The following is a 16,553-nucleotide window of genomic DNA, read 5'->3' as shown; positions in this document are numbered from 1 at the left end:
AACAAGATGATGAAATATCAGTCCTCTGCCGAGTGGAATAGCAGCTCCCCACCCAGCTCTGGTGGGAGCTGGGGAGCCTGAAAGAGCTGGCACCAAGGTTGCTGGACTAGCTGCAGACTGGGACTCTCAGGCTCTCACCTTGCCATCCGCCTGCCAGGAGGGCTGCCGAGGAGCTGGGCCGGCAAGCTGGCTGGAAACCAGGCAGGTTTCCCTCACAACGTTGCTTTGTTTCCGGTGGAATTTCATCAAGATCTGTCTCGCAAACATTTCAATTTCGACAAAAAAAAATTTTGTTGAAATTTTTCTGACCAGTTCTAGAGACTTGAGCCTGATGATCAATCTTGTAAGTCTTGTTAAACTGAAAATGTTAGTATTTTAGGCCAGTACATGTAAAGAGACAAAACATCCCAAAATCTTTCCCTGTTTACAGAACCCCCTGAAGACTCCAATCTGAGAACAGACAAGTGTTGCTGATATTACCTTAGCCTCCTCCACATATGGTGAGAACAGTCTTGGCCGCACATATATTCCAGCATTTTTTTGCCGCAGCCAGGCATTTGACTTTCCACCTTCTGAAGTTGGTAGCATGTCTGAAGGAGGAGTACTAATCAGGCCTCTCTTCATCTTTAAGAATCAAGAAAGAGTTTTACGGTTTTTAAAATATTAATATGGTAAAAACGTGGAATAAATGCATTATTTACACTGATCATTACACTACTGATTTTTTTTTAGCCTTTTGATAGACTTAAAAGAACACAAAACCTAACCAGAAAAACAGTGTTACACAACTATTACTCTCAGTGACAACATTCTAGAAGGCAATCCTTAAAATAAACAAAATCAACACCCACCAAAGCAAAAAATCCCCTCACACGTGGACACTGTAACATGCAAAGAGGTATTTGTATGAGACTACTGACTTACTGCATCACTCAGTACTTCACTATTCATGGGTAAGATGTGCTCAATGCGGACAAAAGGTAAAAGTGGAGACAGGATCTCCCTCAACTCTTCAATGTCAAGATCTCTCCTCTTCACACCTCTTTTATTCACACTGTGAGCAGTACCACTGAGTAAATTAGGCTCTGTGGGAAGGAACAAGACATGCTAAGTTTTTATCAGAAAGTTTAAGAGGGTAGCAGGAGGTACAGGGCTTACCTTACAGGGGAGGTTAAAGAAAAGGAATGAAAATTCTCATTTTATATCAGTAGGGCTCATCAGCACTGTTCCACAAAAGTAACAACTGAACATGGCACTTGGTGCTATGGTCTAGCTGAAAGGGTGGTGGATTGGTCAAAGGTTGGACTCCGTGATGCTGGAGGTCTTTTCCAACCTAAATGATTCTGTGATTCTACCTCATGCCTTAAAAACTTATGTGAAGCACCCACAGAGCCAGGTTCAGTTTATACCAGCATGGGTCACTGGCACAGCTGCCAGCTTCAAAGTGTAAGCCAGGCAGAAAATACAAACATAGCATTTGCCATAAACATTTGGAAAGCTCTATTAAGAGCTATGCCATGAAAGCAGTGGTACATCCCTGCTAGCAGCTCCCCCAAGGACTCTCCCGTAGCTCCTCTGCCTTTCCCCAGCTGTTTTCAAATGCACTTTGTATAAATTCACATCTGAAGTGTCCTCAGGGATACATTATTCCAGCTTCCTTGTGTAACCCACCTCAGTAACATGGTGTCAAGCCCTCTCAAATTGCTCTCATGGTCACAGGACACCTATTTGTACCAGAAGTGGTATCTTCCTGGGGACAGCAAGATGACCATGCAGCTCACATGTGTATTTTAGGTATTGTACCCAAGCTGCATCTGACTGACTAGCTTCCCTCTTTGAGGAAACCTGTCAAACACACCCACCCTCCCTCAGAACACGCAGCTAAAGTTTGGGCCACAGCTTGTTACATTCTCTAATGCTCTGTGGCATTGATACCATCACACATTCAGAGCTGCAATACGAGGAGCATCACCGAGGAATTTGAATTAAATGACTAGACTAAATCTGGCCCTAACTTGACAGAATTTGGCATTGCCATTACTTCTGCTTTTGCTTATTGTGTTTTCTGATGATCCCAGATAAGAGATGTGAGCTGTTTACTTAATGAATGCCAGAGCAAGAAGCTGTGCAGTGATCCCAAAGGAGCAGCTTCTGCCCCAGCCCAGGTCTGGTACTGTTTAACTGGCTCCATTATGTTCCAATGTGCCCTAGGACAAACACTCGGGAAATCCTGTTCAGGAAATAGATAAATACTTACCCAGGACACTAGAGGCACATCCTTTAACTAACTTTTTGTTGCATTTCCTTATACATGTCTGTGACAAAGCAGCTGTACTGCAAGCAGTAACTGGATTTCAGAAGCATGGCCAGCCTTCCCAAGACAGTAGTTACAGCAGCACTGCTCTGTTTTTTCTCAGGCAGGTTCTTCCCTTTCTGATCCTCTTGTGGTACTATGTGATTGACACTTTGTAGTGCAGATGAACTACAAGATCCTTGCATTTGTTATCTGGGACATACATGTTTAACCTACTTCCCATATCCAACACGTGTAAGATTGCCCTTGGAGTTACCACGGTAGCAATAATGTGCATCTAGGCTCAAAAACACATTTACATCTACTTTAGGGAAAACACTGGTGCCACTTGTTGGCTTCTTTCTCACTACCACAGATTCCTGTCAGAGACACACTCAAACTGAAGTGAAATGCTGACACAGTAAACTAAGAGTAAGACTACTGTGAGAAGCCTGCATAACAAGATACTGCAGAGGGTTTCTAGTTGATGAATTAGTTACAAGAAAAGTAATTCCGAGACAACAGGAAACCAACAAGACTTCAAAATCAGACAGTCACAGAGACTGAAAGGCCCTCTAAAAGTTTGGTTGTGACTGAACCAATGTCCTCTTCCCACACCTCCCCAGGTAAGGTACAACACATTGCCCTTCACTGCATCCAGCTGGGCAACCTGTGCCAGGGTCTGACCACCTTCACAGTTTCTGGTATTCCCGTTGGTGCCTCACTGCCTCTCATCCTGTCCTGGGTGCCAAGACAAAAGCGCTGCTCTGTTTTCTTTGCTTCCTGCCATTAGATACTTATAGACTCTGCTAAGATTCCCTCTAAGCCTTTTCTTCTTCAGGCTAAACAATCTCTCTCAGAATGCTGTGTTCTCATTTTAGACAACAAACCTTTAAAGAAAGCAAGAGCATTTGCTTTGTTTTGACTATACTATGGACAAAGTAGATTGAATTTCCCTAAGTTATAGATGATTAACAAAACAGAACTGCCATAAATTTTGGTTTATTTGGTTTAGTACTGCACGGTTTAAAGGATCCTCACCTCGATCTGCTATCCTCTTCATCAACTGGTGTTCTCCCCATTTAATCAGATATTTAAGAATATCTTGTTCACTTGCCTGTAGAAAGAGGAAGTCAGTAATCTGTTTATGCTTAATGTCACATGCAAACACAAAAAAAAAAAAAAAAATCACAGGTTTTTTACAGGTCTAAAGAAACACAGTTGCACCTAAGCACGAAGTATTCACACTTTATGACCTGTTTATAATTTTCTCCTAATATTTTAAGCTGTACTACAGGTATATCACCACCATAATTTCTACATTCATATTACTTACTGAATCCCTATAAAGAGGAAGAAGTTTTGTACAGAAGGAGAAGTTTTATTTAGTAAGGAATCTTACAGCTATAAAGTTTGAATTACTAAATTTAAAGGGGCACTTCTACTTCTGGGCATTTCAAGCTTTTGCTTAACATTACAAATTCAGCAATACCAGGTCTCATGGAAGATCAACAGTACTTTTAACTGTCATTTCTGAATTGCTTCAGGTTAACAAAACTTTTTAAAAAACACTTTAAATAATCTCTAGCACTTAATCCTTTACAAAATGTAAGATTGAGATGAATGAATTAAAAAAAAAAACAGTAATCATTAAGCTATTAAGGGGTGGTCATCATTATAAAGATATCTCCCCTGAAGAGCAGTGGCAGCAAAAATCCAAAATTTTTCTGTTGGTCAGTACAGTTCTCCCTCCCTAAAACCACAAAATCACTGAAGGCAAGTAAAAAAAAAAAAAAAATTGTGCAATACTTGTCAGAGATGGTATTTTTCGCTCTCCATGAAAACAAATTGAATTTTCAGAACCATTTCTAGTTTATTAGCTCCCACTGCCCCAAATTAGCATGTGTTGTTACAGCAAAACTACTCCTACCACGTAATTTTATAAATCTCTTAAACAGGCAAGGCAAATGTTAGATTCAGAAATGCTTTGTTTAAAATAATTTGCATGCATTTATAAACTATTATTAGACTTCTAAGCAACAGCATATACCACATTTGGGTTGTGTTACAAGCCAACAACAAAACAATTTTCTTAATCACTACTTCCATTTATTTTTTTTACACATTATAGGAGGAGTGCTTAGTGTGTACAATCCCTCTTCAGCCCAACAATTTAAAATCAGCTACCGCCAAGCATTTCCAGTAATGGTATAATGCATCCTGCTAGCTCTAGCAGGACCAGCTGTATCCTGCCCTGCAGGTTACCTGTAAATAGTCAGACTGAATAGCTGTGAGCAGGTGGTCCTTGCTGAGCTCGTAGAAGACCTCAGAAGTCATGACCTGGGTAAACTCCTCACAGAGGAAATGCAGTGCCTGGCGATGCACCCACTTGGAACCGTAGGGCTGAGAGCTCCACTTCAGAATGGCAATCAAGGTGTCCAGGGAGATGCTCTCAGCAATAATATCTTCACAGCCTACCAAACAAGGGCAGCAACCAACAGTGTTGTTACAGAGGCACTTTGACCCTAAAGGAATAATACATGTGGCTAAATCTGTAATAGAAAGGGTTATGTACACCCAGTGAGAGTAAAGACAGGTGTCCTACAGATCAAGGTTGGAAACAAGGTTGTATTTTGACTAGCAGTACAATATTTTAAGTTCATGATTCCAACTATACAGTTATTCACTTTTTAAAGGTACATGAAGCATCATGCTGCCAGCATGCCTGGATAAACACCTGGAAAGCTAGTTCAACCCAGTCAGAACCCCCTTTGGTTATCTGAGTGTTTAACACATTTTAACATTGAGAATCTGAGTCACAACAGATTCATGGAAAACCCATGAACTGTAACAAAGGTGGGATTTTTGCCTGTATCACTTTGCTCATGGACCCTCCTGAGACAGACCACATAGAGGAGAAGAAACACAAGCTGTAACAGTGCTGGTACTCAGCTACTCAGTACAGGATGAGGGCAGCAAAGCATCATTTTCTGACTCACAGAAAAGGCAGGAAGCAGTGGATGGCTGCTCCAGGCCACCACGATGGCCTCAGTATCCAGCAAGGCACAGAGGGTGCCAGGACAGGGAGCACATTCTCTGCAGATTTCTGAGAGTCTGCTACCATTTCTTCCTACCCACTGCTTTGTTAGGATTTACTCTTTCACAGGATACACATCTTCTGAAGGACTGAGAGTACAGAGAACTCCTGAAGTGAAATGGAGCTGATTTGGAAGAAATGAGGGCAGACATGCTGTGGGAGGGCTGAAACCATGGGTACCTGGGACTAGGGAGTTAAGACAGAAGGTACCACAACACTGATAACTTGAAGTCTCCAAGAGCACTTTGTTGATTTCATTTGTACATCTGGTTTAGCACAAAGATAGCAATTTAAAGAAAAAAACCCTCAGAATTATACATTCCAGTCTCAACCCACTACAGCCACAAAATTACAGCTGTGCTTATCCCTGTAAGAGGTCCCCAGACAGCTCAGAGCTACATGTCTACACTGCAATTTTACTTCTTATACATCATCATTTTTCTCTCAGTTTCAAAGATACCTAAAAATGCAACTTCATTGTTTAGGGATGTGTATTGCATTACTGACCTCTTGAAATAAGCTGAGTAAAAAATGTGTTTACTACAGTAATCTCAACCCTAATCAAGACAAAGACAGGTCTCCTGATGCTACATATTTTAGTACTGGCTGCTTACAAATAAAACAGACTAGAAACAATTAACAGAAATAAAAGAAAAATCTTACTTTTCTACATGGGGCAGCATACAGAATATATGAATATATACAGAATGTATGTTCATTCCATTTCCATCGTAATAATGTGAAAGCTATGGAGTAGGTAGTAACAAGTGAACAAGCTTCTTCAAGTAGGAGGGAATCTGTCAAAGGAGCTACTACTCAGAAGTAAAGTCAATAAAATGGGAATTTAAACAGCAGGGTTAAAAAGGTAGTGGAAAGCAACAGTTTAAACATGAGATTGGTTATAAATTTACCTGTCCTATTAGACACATATTTGTACCCAATACTGTAACAACCACAATGTGGTGATTTTAAGAACAATAATCTACCAATAAAATTTCCTAAGCTTTCAGGAATATGCTTGAATATACACACAGTTTTGGACACAATCCTTATTAAATTTCTAAAGTAGTTTATAAGAGTAATGTCTGTCCCCCAACAGTAATGCATTTTACACTAGTTCATATTTAAACCAAACTTTCCTTAACAAGCAACTGAATTATTTTTTTTTTCACATGTGCAATTCATCCAAGAAAAGGAAGACTGAATGCAGGCACTGACAGAAGGGCTACCCAAAGCACACACATTGTGAGTGATGCAGCACATGCAGCATTACATTGTGCATCCCCAGACTCACTCTCCATTTCCTTCTGACAAAGGGGGGGTGGTGAGTCATGTTTCAACACAACTGCTTTGTCCTTCACCATTTTCATACTGAAATAGCATGGCACTTCTCAGAGCCACCTACCTCCATGAGGTTACATATCACTACTGCTACTAAGAACAGATGCCTCATTACAGATATTGACCTCTAACCTGCATGGCAAGCACTGCCTTAAGTGAGGGCACAGGCAACAAAGCTGGGTTGGAGGCACTTGGAACAGGTGAGAGCAGAGGATGAGAACTGTTCTGAAATACATTCCCTGGGCTGAGGTACAGATTAGTGAAACTGCCCCCTCTGGAAGGGGGAATTCCCCAGATTCCTAAAGGATAAAATCTTAAGTCTTAAAAAGTTCTGGTCAAGAATCTGAGAAATAGCCTTAAACAAACAAAGCAGTAAGTAACTAAACCATCTAAAACCCAACTTATCATCAAAAAAAGCTCAAAATACTTCAGCGTATGTCAAAAACACAGACTAAATTAAGTCTGAAGCTTTCCACTTCAGGATCCATTTTTACCCAAACAGCAAAGGGCTGACATTGCATTTAACTTTGTCATGTGAGTCTCTCTCAGCTTTCCTGTTGGGGCTCAAGAAAGGAAAATGTTAAGTTAGCAGCAAACCTGGCACGTGAATGAAAGCGGTGACTAGTTGCAATTTGCTTAAGAGAGGAGGTTGACTCCCATGAATAAGAAACAAAATAGTTTGAAACCATTATTTAGGGTCATCTGCACTCAGCCTTCCCCTCATAAATCCTAAAACAATTTTTTGTATGCAATTATTCTGTTTGCATGCAAGCTGACTTCAGCAGAAATTGCTTTCCTCTGAACTCTAGACATCACACATTAAGGACTGCTTCATTTCAAAGGCAGTAAAGTAAACCCACACACTGAAATCAGTCACCAGGAAACTCAAACTACAACAGCAGAGACTTATCTCAAAATTAATGCCATTCCTAGTATTTCATCTGACATTTATTTTTGAAGTAAAGATGCCTGCCCCCTGAAAAGACACCAGAAATGCAGTTCCAATGATCTGAGCAACCTCAATTCATAGAAACAGTGCATAAGCTCAGTCTCAATTCTTCTGTCAAGTTCAAGTATTGCAAACTAACAATAATATGACATCAGGTGAAAAGCTCACTAAGGATAACTAGCAAATGAAACAGTCTTTTTCTCAAATAACTTAAGCTATGGGTCAGAAGTGTGGGGTTATTAAAAGTCTTTCTTCTGAAGTAAGCATACGGTAATAATTAAAGCGGGTTTTTTTGAGCTTTTAAATAAATTGGGGCAACCCAATTCTAGCTATGGAAGGAATCCAATTTCCTTTCTTCTTTGGCAGAGGCTTTTTCTGCTTTAACAATCAGCCACTTGGCAAAAAAAGTAGTCATCTAATAGCCACAATATTGCTCTTCTCAGTGGAATAGAGCATTTTTTCCTGTGAATATTATTTTTCAATACTCAGGCAGCAACAATCTTCCCAAGATCCATTTGCAGTGTCACACAAGCTTCTGTGACCATAACTATCCTTCAGAGATTCAACCTGGAATCTACAAAAGGGAAAGATAACTATCATATTTTGCACAAATTATGCTATTCCATGCACTCCTTTAGCTGAATGCCAATGGAGCCTTCCTACCATCAAGTCCTGGCTGCTTCTGCAGTTCTCTCCCAAATGCAGCCCCACTGTCCTTCCAGACAGAAACAGCTTGAGACCATGTTTAGCATTCTAGTTAGTGGCTTGGGATCAGGACAGTTGACAGACCTACTGAAGACAAGTCAACTGCCTTCAACAATTAGCAAAAGTGGCACTAAGCAAACCTTTTACTACACAACTGTTAGCTTGATTTAACTCATTCTGTAGTGAAGACTTTCCCTCTAAACTTGTGCACACCAGTGGAGCCAATGAATAGCAAGAATTCACCTTAATGCTGAACTGGAACCTAGAAGCTATTCAATGGTTTTTTAGTTTGTCACATTAGGAGAGACCATGCTAGCAATCACAGGAACCAGTTTTTGAATTTTTTTGAGTATGTATTTAATACTGCTACCATGGCATCCCTGGAATTTCAGCCCTCCTAAGACCAAGAGTACTTTTGATGTCAGGTAACATCTGTTTCTAGATCAAACACTGTGCTACGAAATGCAGCAGCACTTACAATAAAGTTTCTAACTTCTTATACTTGTCAAGAGTAAACTCAACACCTAAAATAAAAGTGAAGCAAAAAGTCGGAATTTGAGGGGTTTTATGTCAGTCTTACTCTAGAAAACTTCTTTCAAGCAGGTGACAGAAAAAGTTCTCAGGCAAAATCATTTCATAAGGTCCCAGTATCCAAAAGCCTATCACAGCAAAGCATTTTGTACCACCACCTCAGTAGGACTACTCCTGACAATGGGTAACAGGGCCAAGATGCAGGAGAGGATTCACATATGTAATATAGCTATCCAATAAAACTGATATGCCTGAAATCAAACTTCCCTGCAACAGCAGGGCAATACAGTAAGACTGGAAGTGGGGAGTATTTTAACAACGTGTGATGAACAGGACTAGGGAACTGATCTCATTTTAGTAGCTGTACTACAGAAGAGGAAGGGATAAGTGATATTAAACCAAATCTCTGTGAATCAATGTGTTAAAATAATTACACCAGTACAGCTGAGAGAGAGCAGCAAAGTAGCAGGAAGACAGAAAACCTGCAGCAGAAGGCAGAAACAGGCAGGCAGAGCACAGAAACATTCTACAAAGTGATGTGCTCCAACCTCCTGGAGAGGGCTCTAGTGCTCATAGCCTCTGTGAAAGCCCTGAAGAGTTTCTCTTCTGACAGTAAAAATTACCAGAGCACCCCTAAGAGCAGTGTCAGTCCTATTAGGTACAAATGGGTTTCAGTGTGATCACCTCTATTGACCAGATATGCTTGCTGATTAATTCATTTACTCAAATTAGTTCATTGAAAGATCCATTTCTGTTTCTCTCGAAAAATAAGTGACAATGACAATCCTCAGTTAAAACAAATCAAAACGAAGGCAGAGGAAATTCTAGATAAAGGTTGTCCTGCTTTACTTGGATGGTAGAGATTCACTGCACATACTCATCACTGTCTTCACTATAGGGAAATTACCTATTAAAGCACAATAGTCAGAAAAAGGAGTATCACTGTGTTAGGAATGGGAAAATTTCCATGGAAATAGTCAAAGCAGAATCATCTGCTGAAAATGAAGAAAAATTACAACATCTGGATACTTAGAAAGGTCCCTGAAGACAAATCAAACTAAAATCTGTTGAAAATAAAAACAGCTGATCAGAAGCTTTAAAATACATCAATTTCACTTGACACTCAGTTACAAAGACCCAGGCAAAATTGAGTGGAAGTGAGAAAAATGAACTGGAAAGAGAATCCAGACTTAACATAGTAAGAACAAAATATTTTCCACGAAACCAGGGAGACAAGCCTTTGCAAGTTCCCAATTGGCCAGCAGGAGTGAACTGAAACAAAAAACTTCAGCCGAGGGTGTGGAAATCTAGAGAAGAAACTTAAGACATCAGCTACTGCAAAAGCCAGCTGATGGGATCAGTCAGTACTTGGGGAGAACTGGACACCTGCTGCACCACAGAGTGGAAAAACCCTGCCAGAGGTCCAATCTAAGAGATGTCAGGAGAACTGCCTGCTCAGTGGCCTCCCACACCTACACAACGCTGTCTCTTCCCCATCACTCTGCGTAACATCCAGAAGTCAGATGTTTGAGTGACAGCTTCCAGCACAAAGTCAGCTAGCTGTGAAATCAGGGAACAGGATGGACACTACTGGAATTAACATCTTCCATCTACCTCATGTTAAGTATCATGTAAGTGAGGACAAGATGCTACAATTAAGTCAGAAACAAAAACAGTGGTCATGACTAAAGCACATCTTTAAGTGACCTTAGTCATGTGCAGGCATAAAGTCTTCCCTGACCAAATAAGCTTCCTTTTAATTTTGATTATAAGATTATACCAGAACAGTTCTTCCATGTCTGCACTGTACCAGTGACCTAAACATGAACTCTGCAAATAAAGTAGGAAACTATTACATTCTGATTCCACTGGCATATACAGATCTACACAGTGCTTACTACTTTCTCCTGTAGCTAGGGAATGCAGCACCAATTTGTAAAATCCTAATTAGGTGAAGTCAACATCTAGAATTTCAATATCTGAAGGAGGGCCAAACCTACATTTTCTAGTATTTGATAATTTAATAGATTTCATCACTTGCTGTTTTTACTGTATTTCTCCCGTGTGTAACAACAGCTCCACCCCTCAATCTCACTACTTTTGCAGTCAGAAAGGGATTTACTAGGGAAAGAAGAAAACCTCTGAATGCCACTGCATCCCTCTACCTCCTCCCTGTGACCATGCCCAGAACACCACAGCTCCAGCTCATCCAGAGGGCCACCAAGACCGCGCCTGCACTGCTGCACTCGTGGGCTCCAGCCACTCAAGTGTGCCGCTGAGGTGCAAGCCCAGTGCAGCTCCTGCTGCTGCTTTTCTTATTACTCTCCTAGAGGTAGTACTGGGAGAAAACTTCCAGGAAAAGTAGAGATCTTGTTACCACTGACTCATGGACATTCCAGAGCAGCACTGTTCTGTAGTGCATTACTGAAAAGAGTGCCAATTTAGGACATTCTGATCCAAGTGAACTCAACTTAAAGCGAGCAGAAACAAACTCAACACCAAATAAAATATCACTTCATTTTTCATTATTTACTAACACAGAAAATAAAAGCCATTTTCCTATCTAAAAGTTTACTTCAGTTTCTCTTGAAAGTTCTCTGTCATTGCTTTTCTGCTTTGCTATAACTGACACTGCTTCATCAGAGCACCTCCAGATCACAGTTGTTCCAGTTTATGTTTCCAATCTGAGGAAAAGAATTGCACCCTGTTCACTTAGGAAACAGTGCATAATTATTCAGTGTCTCACTGAGGGTTTCATTCACTATTTAATTCTCTCATTAGTATTCCCTGACCACGTTAAATCCTTTTAACACTTGCATATATGTGCACACACCAAAACTGAGAAACTTCATCACCTCTTCAATTTCAACCCATTTTCCTTTCTGGCTTTCAGCTGATCTACAGAGTTGTTCTCAAGTACTATTACCTTGTGCATATCATACAGAAATTAACTTAATACCATAGCTGAACTATAGTAAAATTTCTTGCCCCTTCTGCAACATTAAGTTTCTAGGTGTACTGAGAAGGAAATAGCAAAAATAAGAAATATGCAGATAGAGAAGAGAGGATCTGAAGGAGTGCCATGATGTTGATCAAAGTACTAGAGAACTTAGCCTATGAGGAAAGACTGAAGGAAGTTAGGTCACTTGTTCCTCAAGAACACAAGGCTCAGGGGACCTTGTCACAGTATTCCCAGACCTTGAGCTACTGTAGGGCAGCTATAAAGAGGAGAGAGGTTCTCTTCTCTTGCGAAGCCACACGAAGGGGCAGCAGGTATAAATTGCCCTGGAAAACATCTCAACAGAAAATGTTTTTGCAATGAGAACAATCACTGCACCAGAACAAACTCCCTAGAGACACAGTATAGTCCCCACCACTGGTGGTTTTCAAGAAGTGATTGGACAGAATGCTGGACAATCTCACCTAAGCTCACTTTCTCACTTGGATAGGTTGGCTCCCATGATCTTTGGAGGCCCCTTCTCACCTGGGTTGCTCTGTGATTGGATGATTCTGAGCCTAAGAACAGCCCAATTGCATCCTGTAGCATGATGCCTCAGAAAACACATCCCCTTTGATCAGTGCTAGTTTTCTTGCAGTACAAGTATTTCAGCTTTCAGCACAACCTGAAAATTAGTTTCCTAATGGCAAACTTCACATGAGCTACAGTAGTTCTATTAGTTTTTCATATCCTTATCACTCTCAGTTTCACATAACTATTGGGAGAATTCATTAAAAATATGATCTCTTCCTGCAGTGCTTATACTGCCCTTTCCTGTCCACTCTTTATCAAGTTTCCTATTTTACTCAGAACTACTTTATAGCTCACAATATAAGGTTTCAATCTTGTCAAACTTAATTTGACAGCTAGAAGTTAAGGACATACAGACCTACTGTAAAAAGTTATTTTTGTTAAAAACATTAAACTAATTTAAGCAAATTACATTGCTGATATACCAGTGGGTTCCATTTTCCCTTTCTCAGCTCAAAAGTAAAATTCTTATTCCCCACCAGCAAGGCCTGAAACAATTCCCATATTTCATTATACATCATATGGCCACTAAATAGCCCAAACACCAACAGACAAAACTGCGGGCAAAGCTCCTTCCACCACAAGAAGCACCATTAATGCACTGATCAGTGCTTGGGCACCTCACCTGAGACCGCAGTAATTCAGGTCAGGAGGCTGTATGTAATCAAGATCTGAATGATCTTCAAGAATAACAGTAAAACTTCTAAACTTTATGTCTGAAAATACTGACTGACCCTGCCTTCAGTTCTGTTCATAGATGGGCACACATTAAAGTCCTAAGACTACTGCAGGGTTGGTGCCTTTAACACAAACTAAAGAAACAGTCATTCAAGTTTACCATCCTGTTAGCATGTATGGACACTTCCTAACAAGTCTAAGTATTTCCTCCTCTCAAGAAGGATCTCTCTGTAGTTTATATCCAAAAAATGGATTACAGAAAGCAGATAAGCATTAGAACTTATATAACAGAAGACTAGAAGACCAGTTATGCATACTAGATAAAATTAAGATGCTTCAACAATGATGCGACATACAACTAAATCTCTTGCATGGCATTTCTTCTGTCCCTAGAAAATAGGTCCATTATTGACAACTTACACATGGAAAACAAATTCCCTTTCTAAAGAAACTGTCAGCCCCTGACAGCTGACAATGAGCATCCCTACACTGCAAAATTGCTAAAACTTGTTCTAATAAGGTCATATATTCTACAACGAGGACATTACATACCTTGTGCAAGCATGTTAAACTCCAAGAACAGTGCTATGTGATAAAGCTCCATGGCTTCTTCAGCCCTAGTCATGTTTAGTTTTCCTGCTACAAGAGCCTGAACTTCACTTAAACTGCCCACTGAAGGACTGGAGTGCAAAACGGAGAGGTCTACCACATCTGTATACATACAGTTCAAAATGACCTTAGCATATTTTTTTGGTATGATAGATTCATCCAATATAATTCTAGTGGGAGTCCGTAGAGTTCGGTCTGTGATTTCTTCACCAGTTCGTATCCTTCTCTGCAGCAAGTGACGGAAAAAGGGAGATCGTGATGAAATAATAGCTTTGTGAGCTCTGAGCTCTTCATCCAGACAGTTCTGACTTCCACCAAAAGTTTCAACCAAGTCAGAGTTGGATGAAAAGCTAAGAACCACATCGTAGTAGCACATATAATCAAACAGTGCGCGCATGTCAACATCTAAGGAATTTGGTGTTCCAAATTCTTCACTAAGCTGCACAAGAATATCAACATTTTGGAATCTCGAATCCTCCATTCCAAACTCGCCCGTATAAAGGTAGTGTAACAAAGCAGAAAACATTGGCATATCTATGCCAGCTGTGTTAATATCCATTATTATTTCTGCCCCATACTCTGGTGAGGAAGAAAGCAGCGTCTTAAAAAATGGACATCTTGCCGCCAATATCGCACGATGCACAGGAAAACAAGTTTCTTGAAATATTAAGTCTACATCGGTACAATATTTGTATTGATAAAGTTCAGCCATGTCTTTTTGCAGCGTCCTGGCTTCTGGTCTTGCTAAATTAGCTTGTAGATAAAGTTCCTTTAAGGCTGACGTTCCTTCGTATTCTTCCACTAACGCATTAACATCTCTGACATCCCAGCCCGAGAGGAGCTCGCGCATCTGCTTGGCGTGGTCAGCAGATCGGCTCGATTTCCGACGCTTAATGAATTTCTTTTTGAGGGTGGCAAGGCCAGAGGTTTTCTTTTTCTTGTCTTGAGGTTTCTCATGGCCATGGTCAAGGCTATACAGCTTTGATTCACAGCCAAAACCTTGATGAGAGTAGGATGATGTCCCTAAAGGCAAAAAGGAAAATTGAACACATTTATTCGTTAAATTTAAAAGAAAGGTTCATAACGCCTAAATACTCCATCAATGATTCTGAAAGTTCTTTCTTCTCCTCAAATCAGATAATTTGCCAACTGATAAACTGACTGGAGCCTTTTCTGGCCATTAAGAACAAAGCCTTTTATTTGCATCTACAAAGTTTGTAGTTTGCTGGGTTTCAGGGTGTTTTGGTTTGGTTTTTTAATTTTTTTTGCTTGGTTGGGTTTTTTAAATAATATATTCAATTTTAAGGACCAAGCAGTGCCAGTTGATGTAGCTCTATAGCATATGGTACATTTATCTAAGCAGGAAGAGAATACTGCAGTTGTAACATTAAAAGTGTAATTGTATTAACTTTTTCTAAGCCTGGTATCTCAGTGAAGTACTAGCAATCCCCCCTTCAAGGTGCTTTCAAATTCTGTTCTAGCATTAAGCATCATCAAAACAATACATGCATACCTGGTATCAGATAGCTACAGTCACAAGAAAAAAAGAAAACACAGTACCAAAAACACTCAGGGACTATTTTCAGAGATAATTTAGCAAGAAAAGTAAAAATCCTGTCATGCAATAATCAAGTAATGCCAAAGTCAAACACACAAAATGGGTTCCTTTCTGCAGAATTACAAATACTCATTTGTGCATAAACACCATCAAAAAGAATATGGAGAATGGAAGTTTTACTGTATTATTGAAGATTTCCTTTGAACAGAGCATTACACAATTAAAGTATACATACAAGTACTTCTCAAAAATAATTTAGAGGGAAATTATATTAGGAACTAATACTGACAGCAATTCAGTGAGGAAAAAAGGAATTAGAACTCGCATTTCAACAAGTAATGGAAAACCAAAGTAGTGTTTTAGGAAAAAAAAAAGGAGTTAAAGAACCATAGCTTTAATGTGAGAGTCATGCTTCTGCTTAAGGGTTATTTTCTAATTTAAGTTTATTTACAGGGCTTTCGCCCTAAGCCAGATGGTGAAGAATCTCAGCTATGACAAGAAAAGAGAAAAGGAAGTACAGAAACCAAACTCCCACTTCTGGACCAAAGGAGAATAAGAAGATAACATTTGCAATGCTACAGAGATCAACAACAATCACACGTTCATCTGAAATAGTATTTGTCTGTTTTCTGTCAGGAATAGTTCATGTTTCTATTAGTACACTTGTGCAGCTTCACTACTTGTTGCCTTTTTTTAAATCTTCCGAAGCCTACCCTAGCACCGGAGCTTTTGGGGCCTTTTACAATGTGCTCTATCACTGCAGTCTCACAGCTCCACCTGGAACAGGCAGATTCACTGGGATGCTGTTGTGACAGTGATGTTATGGCCCAGTCTGCCAAAACACAGGGCATCTAGGTACCATGTAATTTCAAGTATTTCTCGAACTTTGAAAGACACAGGAGTAATTCAAAGCTGTATTTTAGACTAAGGCAGCTGTAGCAACCTAACAGTTCTTTAAATTGTGCTATTGTTTAAGCCTCAATAATGAAGTAAACTTACACATTGGCTTTTATATCAAGCTAATTAAAACTCCCACAAATCATGCAATGCAGTGGTTTTATATTCTTCTATTAGTAAAAACTTTGAGAAGGAACTTTGTTTTATTTGAGGAATGACATCTAACCATTTTATCCAAGTTTAAAATTTGCTTGATCAGGCAACATATTATTAATAATACTGAAATTTCAAGAACTGAAAAGAATATAAATTTAAATGAAAATAACAGGAGTAACTCAAGACAACTTCAACAAAGAGGTTGTGCTG

The 16,553-nt window shown here is 39.8% G+C and overlaps 1 protein-coding gene across 4 annotated transcripts in view; it reads right to left on the bottom strand.

The window, feature by feature from the left end:
• Positions 1-16,553, bottom strand: part of BTBD7 (BTB domain containing 7) — a 51,675-nt gene that overhangs the window by 12,948 nt on the left and 22,174 nt on the right. For 3 of the 4 annotated variants that reach the window (XM_064423521.1, XM_064423522.1, XM_064423523.1), the window contains 6 exons: positions 13,676-14,755; positions 4,559-4,767; positions 3,335-3,410; positions 925-1,085; positions 481-624; positions 139-252 (listed from right to left, as the gene is read on the bottom strand). In XM_064423521.1, coding sequence (XP_064279591.1) covers positions 139-252; positions 481-624; positions 925-1,085; positions 3,335-3,410; positions 4,559-4,767; positions 13,676-14,755 — 1,784 coding nt within the window. The remainder of the gene's footprint in view (positions 1-138; positions 253-480; positions 625-924; positions 1,086-3,334; positions 3,411-4,558; positions 4,768-13,675; positions 14,756-16,553) is intronic. The other variant, XM_064423524.1, reaches the window with a different exon arrangement.

Source organism: Passer domesticus, chromosome 6, assembly GCF_036417665.1.
Source record: "Passer domesticus isolate bPasDom1 chromosome 6, bPasDom1.hap1, whole genome shotgun sequence".
NCBI lineage: Eukaryota > Metazoa > Chordata > Aves > Passeriformes > Passeridae > Passer > Passer domesticus.
This window is presented reverse-complemented; position numbering and strand designations above follow the sequence as displayed.